Raw genomic sequence first — 11,730 nt, forward strand, 5'->3', positions numbered from 1 at the left:
TTAATTCATGTCAGTCAACAGCTGCTTCAGAGGGCGGTTACCTATATTGATGAAATCGGATCTGTATTGGCAGGTCATTCCAAAGCCAAAGTCCCTCCAAAAGCCAGTGTCTTTCTTAATGATCTGTAAAAGAATGAATTCTGATGAGCATGAACACAAAAATACTCTTTTATAGTTGTCTGCTACTGTCTGCGGTCTCATTCCCAGTCCAAAATGAACACTTGCCAAGCACCAAATGTGTGTGAAATTGCTTTTGGCGAGTAAATAAAACTGCCAGCTGCCAGTAACTACATAACAAACTGAAAGAATGATGCAGATGTGATAAAAACACTATGTTACTATCATTAATGAAAACCAAAAATACAAATAAATGAAAACACTTTCATTATCAGAAAGGATAAAAACTAACACAACTGGAAAAACTTTGTTAATTCGTCTGCTACTGTCTGCGGTCTCATTCCCAGTCCAAAATGAACACTTGCCAAGCACCAAATGTGTGTGAAATTGCTTTTGGCGAGTAAATAAAACTGCCAGCTGCCAGTAACTACATAACAAACTGAAAGAATGATGCAGATGTGATAAAAACACTATGTTACTATCATTACAAATAAATGAAAACACTTTCATTATCAGAAAGGATAAAAACTAACACAACTGGAAAAACTTTGTTAATTTTTCAAATAAATATTGCTTAAAGGGGTCATATGATGCGATTTCAATTTTTCCTTTCTCTTTGGAGTGTTACAAGCTCTTGGTGCATAAAGAAGATCTGTAAAGTTGCAAAGACTAAAGTCTCAAATCCAAAGAGATATTCTTTATAAAAGTTAAGAGTCAGCCACGCCTACCTAAAACGGCTCGTTCTAACACGCCCCCACGTCTACGTCACTATGTGGGAAGATTTACATAACGCTACATAACATAGAGGAAAAACAATAATGTACATTATATGGAAAATAACGTGTTTTTTTAACCTTAAACCGCATAAACACATTGCATTACACCAAATACACCAAATAATGTTATTTTTAGCAACATCACATGACCCCTTCAAAATATAGTCATGGCCAGTAAGAAATTTTAGGCTAATAGATTTTCTCAATTCAATCAGCATTAGCAGGTGTGGCAAATGTCCTTTTGGCCCCTGGTCTCATGTCAGCTTTCCGCATTATCAGTACATTTAATCAAGCTCTTTATTATCTACACGCTCAGAATATCAATGCTGAGTGAGCGTGATGATTGTGTTCCATCACAATGCATCAATTAATCACATCAAACTTGATGAAGTATTTTAATCTCCTCATGAAAATGAGTTGCATTACCAGCTGCTGTTCCACAGGGGGGATGTGATCATGACTGCCGTAGATTACAGCTGGGTTGTACTGGCTGAAGAGAACAGGGTAAAACACTTTCTTTCCTAAGACAGAGTCAGATCACACAGTTGGTTATGATATGAACACAGCATATATTCCTCATTTAAGCACTTATCATTAGATGGTTATTCAAAAGTTTGGGGTGGTCTTTTATGTTCACCAAGGCTGTATTTATTTGATCGAAAATACAGTAAATACAGTAATATTGTGAAATATTATTACAATTTAAAATAACTATTTACATTTTTGAATAGAGCTGTCAAATTAATTTTGTGAGACTAATTATGGAAAAAATACACATTAAAACGATTAACGCATTTAATGTGCCCTGCAGTTTTGGTTACATAATTAGAGCATTAATTCATTAATTTTAAAAAAATTATTTCATGTTTCAATATTCATTTTTTATATTCAACCCAATAATGTCCATTTAAAACCCATTAAATGCATATTAAATGGCTTCTCTTTACAGTCTGTGTAAATATACATAAATGCCACTTTAGAAAACACTGCAGCTTGTTATAAATTCTAAATAAATAAGAAATATTTCTTTCTAAAGCTGCTTTTTATAATGTCTATTCAATGCTTTTCTCATTTAACACGACAATGACTTTAAATTATATTCTGGAGAGGTAATTTCTTAGCCCAAATTTAAGTGTGATTAATTTGTGACTAATTCTATTAATTAACCAGAAAACCATGTTGATTAAAAATTGTAATCACTTGACAGCCCTAGTTTTAAAATGTAATTTATTACTGTGATGTAAAGCTGAATTTTCAGCATCATTACTCCAGTCTACAGTGTCACATGATCCTTCAGAAACCATTCTAATTTTAAATGATACATAATTATACATGTCCTTAATGTCACTTTTGATCAATTTAATGCGCTCTTGCTGAATAAAAGTATTAATTTCTTTAAAAAAAATTCTTAATGAACCCCAACTTTTGAATAGTAGCCTATATGAACACATATACATTTAAGCCACACTTAATCATTTATATGACAAGACTCATTTATTTTAAATAATGCTAGCACAGGTGCACTATTCAAACCAAACATTTCACAATAAGAATATAGAATAGAGTATTTGAGCACTAAACAACATGCTTGTCAATTGTTGCTGATCATGTTGATAATTGTGTGTGAATCTCTACACCTGTGGTTAGTTTATTAGCCACACTTGGAGAAGTGATTCCCACATCAACTAAATACCATGACAACAGCTGATTAAAAGTCAATGCAGAAGTGGTTGGAAAAAGGAAGTTATTTCTGAGAAAAGCTCTAGCTGCACTTGAGTCAGATGCCAATTTGTTCAATATTTTGTTTCTAATGCAAGGCCATTTTTAAGTGTCCAAATTGGCAAATTGGGTCAGCTCTGTATACTGTATATATATAGATATTCCTCTCTTCTCTCACCAGGCTGGGTATTCAGACGGCATGTGTTCAGGAAGTCGGCTGTGAAGAAGATGTCCACGTCACAGAAGAAGAGCAGCACGTTGCCTCCCTTCCAAGCACGAGCGCCCACATCCAGCCCTCGACCCCGAGAAAACTCCTCATTCAGCTGAATCAGAGTGAAGTTACGGAAGTTCAGCTCCCTGAAAGCAGACACATGAAAATCACACAAAGTTCTCTCATCGATAACCATCAAGAACAGGACAATTACTCGTCAACCACGTCTGTGTGATATAACTGCTATCATAATGCAGAAAAAACATTAAATAGTAAATTAAATGAAAAATGGTTATGCATAATGCAATGTGTAATTCAAAAAAACTGATAGAACACCTGTAAAAAAACAATACAGAAAATGCCTTCATATTAACAGAACACTGGGCCGTATTTTTACTGACTTTTCTTAGAAGAGTACATTGCCACCAAAACCGAGCAGCACTAAATATACAAGTGTACCGTTTTATGGAAAAACGAGTCGATTATGACACCAGAGTAAGATGTGCTGTGATTGATGGCGGGTGCTGATTCTACAGCGTGACCCGCATCATTTCTCACGGATAGAGAGAATAGCAGGCATCCTCAGATGTGTATGTGACTATGAATACAATCAGCCACACACACACACACACACACACAAAAAGATGATTAAAGTGTAATGTGCTGGGCTGGAGCCAAGCTGACATATAAATGCACAATGCCACCACACACAGTGCAGATAATACCTGCTATTAAAGCCATACAGCTGTTTTAGCAGGAACAGGAAGAGCTACTTCCTTCATATTATTAAATCATGAACAATGCAGCACCTACACTATCAAACACTCTAGTTTACAACTGAGAGATGTTCCATAAATCAAGGTTGTTGTTGTGTGTGTTTATATATAGACAAATATGTTGTGTGTGTTTATATGTAGACAAACATATAGACAAAATGGTAGTAAAATGAAATACTGGAGCCAAAAGCATCCAGAAAACACTAGAAAAATGCTTGTAAAAGCACCTGTCACATGCGGCTGTCCTGCTGCTCTTATTGGCCCAATACAAAATATAGGTCAGCATGTCTGACAGAAATAAAAAAGCACCTACTTTCTCTGACCGAGATTCATAACCCACGTAAACATTGCTCCAACCCATGGGAGTTGTTTTACATTGAATAAATACATACAAAAGCAGACATTGTTAACATACCCAGCCAAAAAATGTTCAATAGCCACTCCTCTGTGCAGATTTAGGGCAGTTACAAATAGTAGGCAAACAAGATTTGATTTAAGTCACATTAGCGGAACGGATTTGGAATAGAGCCTAAGGCGTTTCAGCGTGCCTGCATGTGATATTCAGTTTGCCATCAGCCAGAAGAACACTCCAAATATTTCTTTCTATGATACTGACTTGTTTTCAAAGGCTGGCAACTATCTAGGATACTTTTCATTCCATCAGTCGAGTCATTGCATATTTCCATTTCACTTCAGCATGCAAAACCACACAGAGAAATGTCATGCATACTTTGACTATATTATATGCAGTATATATACAGTATATATATATATATATATATATATATATATATATATATATATATGTCCCCATATGACCCCATAGATGGGTTTTGTTATATTATGCTAAATTCTGGAGACAATTTTCCCCCCAAACTATTCCTAAATTAATCCACACACAGTTACTGGCATGTCTGATCAATTCAATGTGTTGTTTAATGGTGGATATTTCATAATGAGTACTTAGACTGCTAAATTTATGCATAGTGTCATCATCAATATTCACGTCAGCCAGGTTTATATAATGCAGTGTTACTTACACTCTCCTCTCTTCCCCTTCTCAAATGAACACAAATTATTCATGTGCATCGATTCACTTTGCCCGGCAGATACGGATATCATATCTACCTACTTTACTCTGTGAGGATTGATGTTGATGGTCTTGCAGTGAAGGAGCTAAGGATTCTTAAAGGAATATTTATATAGTCCACACAAAACTGAAAATTCTTCATGGGAACAGATTTGGAGAAATGTAGCATCTCATCACTTGCTCAGCAATGGATCCTCTGCAGTGAATGAGAGTCCAAACAGCTGATAAAAACATCACAATAATCCACAAGCAATCCATAACACTCCAGTCCATCAATTAATGTCTTGTGAAGTGAAAAACTATGTTTGTAAGAAACAAATTCATAAAGCTGTTTTTACTTTAAACCGTTTCTTCTGGCTAAAATACCCAGTCCATAATCCATCCATTTGTTTGGACTCTCATTCTGACGGCACCCATTCACTGCAGTGGATCTATTTGTGAGCAAGTGATATTATGCTAAACTTATCCAAATCTGTTCTGATGAAGAAAAAAACTCATCTACATCTGGAATGGCCTGAGGGTGAGAAAATGTTCAGCTAAGTTTCATTTTTGGGTGAACTACTCCTTTATTAGCAATTTGTGTGTAGCTTCAAGAGAACAAACATAACATTTTTTGTTGTGTTAGTTATTCATTTATATAGTTTGTCATTTAATAATTTATTCAAGCCATTTTTATTCTATTTTCATATTTTATATTACTTACTATTTCCTTGCTATTGCGATGCTTGCTATTGTTGTTTAATCTAACAATTGTGTGGTTTATTTGTCTTCATAAGTTTCAATTCCATTTCAACGTTTTTTACGTCACAGGACAATGTGAAGCAATAATTTTCCATTGCTTTTGGTTTGGTATAATAAGACTTGTTGAATTTGTGCTGGTCAAACAAAGTACAGGACAAAGTCTGAGCATTAAAACATATGCAATATAGATTATTCAATAACCCTGCACATTTTTATCGCCACTTCATCTCCTGTGTCCTCTGTTAACTTCTGAGAACATGACAACTATAAAAAGTGTTTTAAGATCATATAAGCAGAAGTAGTAATTCTTGATAGTTGATTATAGTTGATTAATGCCACAGTGCAGAAAGCTAACATTACATCACAAAAAAGGCTATCAATATCATTTTAGAATACTTTAAAGAAAAGGCTAAACTAGTTTTTATAGCATTTTGAAAGATTTTGATTCAACATCATTAGAGTAAATGTACAGTATACTGTAATATCTAGCAGCTGTGAGATGTTAGAATACATGTAAATCCTAAAACAATTCAAGAGCTGAGATTCTTTTTGGAGATTTCGCAGCTTTAAACAATTTGCTAAAATTTGTTAAAAGAGCTGTTAATGACTGGACTCTTGAGGTTGGAATAGTTTTTAAGGAATTGAAACGGGAAGCACTTGCTTTATCAGACTACTGGGAAAATCATTCACAAGACATGTGTTAACCCAAGAACAGGGAGATCAAAATAAACTAAAAAATACATAACATAGAACATAAGGTTTTAGAAAAATGAATGCTTCATGTTGTGTAAATTGCAATACAATTTTATAACTCTTTCTAAAATGAAAGGTTATTTCAGGATGTTTTGGTTATATTATCATTTTAATTAGCAAAGGATACTGCTCTCTTTAAGGTTAAAATACTGCCTCAAGACACACTTTACAGGTCAGGAATGTTAATGAAACTTATCAGACTACTGGGAAAATCATTCACAAGACATGTGTTAACCCAAGAACAGGGAGATCAAAATAAACTAAAAAATACATAACATAAAACATAAGGTTTTAGAAAAATGAATGCTTCGTGTTGTGTAAATTGCAATACAATTGTATAACTCTTTCTAAAATTAAAGGTTATTTCAGGATGTTTTGGTTATATTATAATTTTAATTAGCAAAGGCTACTGCTCTCTTTAAGGTTAAAATACTGCCTCAAGACACACTTTACAGGTCAGGAATGTTAATGAAACTTGATGCCATTTTCATTGCCCAGAACAACTACAATCATCAGGCGTACTTGAAAGAGTTAATCATACTTTGAAATCCAATTGGTAAAATATGTAACGACAGGATTAACATGGCTAGTTGCACTTCCCTTAGTTCTGTGCATAATATCAGTTCTGTCATGACAACTCTCGGAGGGATTGGCATGGTAATGTACATGACAATGTTAATGTATTTGGTTTTGGCAGAATAGATCTGCTACGCTGCTGCTGCTGCAGAGCAAGTACAGAGACTCTCTACTGCCAATACATCCACAACATGCTGCTGTAAGCATGTAAGAAATACTGCTGCTGCACACACCCCTTAGCAGATCTATACAGGTGGAGCTGGGGAAGGTGGAGGGTTTCTGAAGTGCACTGCAAACTGCTACAGCAAACAAAAGCCAGGTATTTGAATATTTAGCGGTAAGCTCATTGGCTACCGATACTGGAGAGTACCAATCAGCTGCCATGTGACAATGATGTCGCCAGGTCAGATTGAGCTTGACCTATCGGACTGCGCCATCTAGAATTTCATGCCAGAACTCTGTATTTCATCAGCTAAAAGCTGGACTGAAGGTCCAATCAGTGTCATCATGCAGGATCTTGCTTGGGACGATGTGCATTTAATGCCCTGGATAATACAATCATGTCTAGAATTACATATTGATTTGTGGATATTCTCAAAGTTAATTACAGCCACATTCAGTATCAAAACACCAATAGTTTCAGTCCATCAAGAGATATAGATACTTAGAAACTTGGAGACAAGAACATTTTGTGGCTATTAAGTGGTTGTCTAATACCGTTTCACTATAAAGCATTAAGTTAATTAACCTAAAAATGTATGCCATATAATAATGCAAATTAACTGGTTTTATTCAAGTCAGAGAAAATAACGTTTTTTGTTTTTTTTTAGTTGTAGCACCCTATATGGGCATAATTAGATAAAAATGTCCTGCTGTACCAGTGTGTACCAAGATCTGTAAAGTCTGGACTTTATAGAGATTGGTCAATAACTCACGATTAATTATACTCTCGAAAAATATAGTGGATTATGTCTTCGAAACAATTTAACAAGTCTGTTTCTGTTTATTAGGAGGCCTTCAAAAATGGTCACTAGTAAAGCTTTGACTATAATATAATAAAATTATGAACTTTTCATTTGCAGAAAATTTACTCACCCTCTGGAAATTTAGCATTACATGACTTGCTCACCAATGGATCCTCTGCAGTGAATGGGTGCCGTCAGAATGAGAGTCCAAACAGCTGATAAAACATCACAATAATCCACAAGAAATCCACACCCCTCCAGTCTACCAACGAATGTCTTGTAAAGCGAAAAAGGGCATGTTTGTAATTAAAAAAAATCCATCATTAACCTCAAATTTTGAAGTTTGAAGCTTCCAGCAAAATACGAGTCCATAATAATCTATAATATTTTTCCAGTTTAAAAGTTGTCCCGTCTGAATCAGGAGAGAAATATGCACAGATCAAGCACTGTTTAAAAGGAAAAACAGTCCAAAACATCTCTAAACAAATATGTGGGTGGATTTTGATGTGAGAGGACAACAGGGGATGGACTTTTTTGCTGGAGGAAGCATTATTATTGATTATGGTCTTGTAATTTGGCCAGAAGCAATGGTTTAAAGTTAAAATGTCTTAATGATTGATTTGTTTCTTACAGACTTGCAGCTTTTCAATTCGCAAAACGTTGTTAGAGTCACAGAGTTGTGTGGATTACTTGTGGATTATTATTATTTTTTTTTATCAGCTGTTTGGACTCTCATTCTGACGGCACTCATTCACTGCAGAGGATCCACTGGTGAGCAAGTGATCCAATGCTACATTTCTCCAAATCTGTTCCCATGAAGAAATAAACTCATCTACATCTTGGATACCCTGAGAGTGAGTAAACCATGCAAACCAATTAAACAAATTTTCAAGTAGAAATAACTACTTATTAAATAATACAGTTTGCAGTGATTAAGGGACAATCACACTGACAGTGATTTGCAGTGACAAATCAAACTGAAGTTGTTGATGCTAGTGATTTGAGGCAACAAAAGCGAAGGTGACTCTTGGACTCTTGATGTGGGATGGTTGAGATCGTTTGGCTACAGTATGTGACAAAGTCAAGCTCAACTTTATGCAAATGAATAGTCGGCTAATGCAGCATAAAGTTTCAGCAACTGTCAGATACAGCAGGCGAGTGTGTGCAAAATTATGTTAATAGCAACTGTGAGCAATTTTCCTCTTCTCAATGATTTTTCTCTGCCCACATACAGGGACATAAATCACAAAAATGATGTGTGGAAAACTGTGTCAAAACTTGTGGGCATTCCAAGTGGGTTGGATTCATGGATTCATAATCATTCATCTTGTTTATGATATGATGCATAATCTACTGCAGAAATACATTTACAAATGCCTTTCCCTTTAGAACGTTAATTTTTACTCGCAAGAAACTGATTGATTGACCAAACAAAATGACATTTAATTTTTAACTAGCAAACTGAATATGCTGATCAGATGTTGGACAGCTATGGCTAGTAGTGCGGCTCATCATTAGAAATACTCAGTATGGATGAATTCAGGACACAGTGAACCAGGTGATTAATAATATAATATAATATAATATAATATAATATAATATAATATAATATAATATAATATAATATAATATAATATAATATAATATAATATAATATAATATAATATAATATAATATAACATAATATAATATAATATAATATAATATAATATAATATAATATTCACCCGGGTTATCATAATTAACTAAAACTAAAGCTAAAATGAAAAAAGGAACATTTAAAATAACCATAAAAAACATTTTGATTATTAAAACATTAACTTAAACAAGAATATATATTTAGAAAATATTTTATTATAGCCAGTTGCCGAGGCAACATTTCTCATTTAATTTTAATTTAACTTGACATAATAAAATACTAAAACAAACAAATAAAATATATAGACATATGCATACAGGTGCACCTCAATAAATTAGAATGTCATGGAAAAGTTCATTTCAGTAATTCAACTCAAATTGTGAAACTTGTGTATTAGATAAATTCAATGCACACAGACTGAAGTAGTTTAAGTCTTTGGTTCTTTTAATTGTGATGATTTTGGCTCACATTTAACAAAAACCCACCAATTCACTCTCAACAAATTAGAATACTTCATAAGACCAATAAAAAAACATTTTTAGTGAATTGTTGGCCTTCTGGAAAGTATGTTCATTTACTGTACATGTACTCAATACTTGGTAGGGGCTCCTTTTGCTTTAATTACTGCCTCAATTCGGCGTGGCATGGAGGTGATCAGTTTGTGGCACTGCTGAGGTGGTATGGAAGCCCAGGTTTCTTTGACAGTGGCCTTCAGCCATGGTTACGGTGCCATACAATGGAGGGCAATGAAAAGGGAAGATTTTGTTTTTGTTAAAGCTCTTGAATTTAATAAAAGAGTGATTAAAATTATTTTCTTTTATGGTAATTATGGAATCATTTAGAACTTAAGTTGTATTTAAGGTAAATTCCTTTAAGAAATGAAGATACAAGCATTCAGGACCGTTGGGAAATTACAAACAATTAGCTCTAGACATTCAGAAGAGAGCTGGAATGAATAATCAGGAAATTGTGGAGAATCCACTTAGGCTGAAGTACAAAAAGAATTAAGCTCCCTTGATGTCTGGTCCACAGAGAAGCCAATGAATTCCCACAGAAGGAACAAGAGCTGAGCTGATTATTGGCCCTCCCCTATCCTGAAAGCTACAAGGCCATGATTGCTTTCCCATTTCTCCAACAAATCCTCTCCAAAAGTGTTCCTCTGTGAGGGGAAAACCTGCTCAGGCAAGATAGATCTGAAAACCTCAGTGTCCAGTCGCACGCGAATGTTTCTGCATAAAGAGAAAAGCCATTTTCTTCCTGTGAATTGAGAGATATGTTATCCACTGCAATGCAGGGAGGTTTCCAGCCTGACCCTGGCTGGATTCCAGGCAATCTACTGCTCCGTTGATTTCATCTGCCTCCGAGCCGCATCTGAAGTGACCTGTTATTTTCACACCGGCTGGAGGTCAGAGTCACTGCAGTCTAACAGTGCAGATTCACTGACCTCCAGTCAGTAATCATGAGAGCGCAGCTGAGCTTACTGTGTGCCAGTGGGACTGATAATGACGAATAGTCACACAATATTTGTCTGCATAGATTTAAATGTCTAATATATATATTTCTATATATTTTTTCTATTAAGTTATTTTTTGTGAATTACTAGTTATCATAAGTACTAATTCATATTATTTTAAATTTAAAATGAAATAGGAAATATTAATATAATATAATATAATATAATATAATGTGTTATTGTTTTTTAAATATACATACATATGCACATTTTTATACTTTTTATATATTTTTATTTATTCTTATTATTCATATTATTATATATACATACACACATACATACACACATTTTATGCTTTCTATATATTTTATTTATTATTAGTAGGGATGTACCGATTGCTTGAGTGTTTCTGCATTATATGAGTGGCTTTGGAATATAAATCGCTGCACGTTTCAGATGAAAAAACGTGACTTCTATTTCTGAAAATATCACAGTTAGGAGATTTATAACGAGTGGTTCCCTGCATTATTACAGCAAAGCACGTGATTACAGTACTGAGCCGCTGCAATGGAGCAGCTCTAATGTTATTAAATTAAAGATGATGTACTATAGAGCAAAATAATGAACAGTGAAAGTAACAAAAACTTGTAAAATACATTTTAATGGGCATAATTAAGTGTGAAAATAACCGAAGGATATAAAGTCAAACCAAAAATGATTCAGAGACCAGATATAATTTTTGATATTTTTTTACTAATGGGTGCAGGACACTATAGCTCATTTATGTAAGTGAGGATAGCAAAATAAAGTAAACTGTGATATATTATACCCAAAAATTCTTCATACAGTGGACTACCAGTAAAATGTACACAAATTTGGGACCAAAAATTATTCAGACCGAGTCTGGGAAAAAAA

The 11,730-nt window shown here is 34.3% G+C and overlaps 1 protein-coding gene across 1 annotated transcript in view; it reads right to left on the reverse strand.

Annotated features, from left to right (window-relative positions):
* LOC107562546 (chondroitin sulfate N-acetylgalactosaminyltransferase 1-like) overlaps positions 1 to 11,730 on the reverse strand; it is a 42,740-nt gene continuing 31,010 nt past the window's right edge. Inside the window, exons 5-7 of the mRNA XM_016247182.1 lie at positions 2,791 to 2,969; positions 1,320 to 1,414; positions 1 to 123 (exon numbers count right to left, since the gene is read on the reverse strand). Of these exons, the coding sequence (XP_016102668.1) occupies positions 1 to 123; positions 1,320 to 1,414; positions 2,791 to 2,969 (397 nt within the window). The remainder of the gene's footprint in view (positions 124 to 1,319; positions 1,415 to 2,790; positions 2,970 to 11,730) is intronic.

This window comes from Sinocyclocheilus grahami, unplaced genomic scaffold (assembly GCF_001515645.1).
Source record: "Sinocyclocheilus grahami isolate Dianchi unplaced genomic scaffold, SAMN03320097.WGS_v1.1 scaffold828.1, whole genome shotgun sequence".
NCBI classification, from domain to species: domain Eukaryota; kingdom Metazoa; phylum Chordata; class Actinopteri; order Cypriniformes; family Cyprinidae; genus Sinocyclocheilus; species Sinocyclocheilus grahami.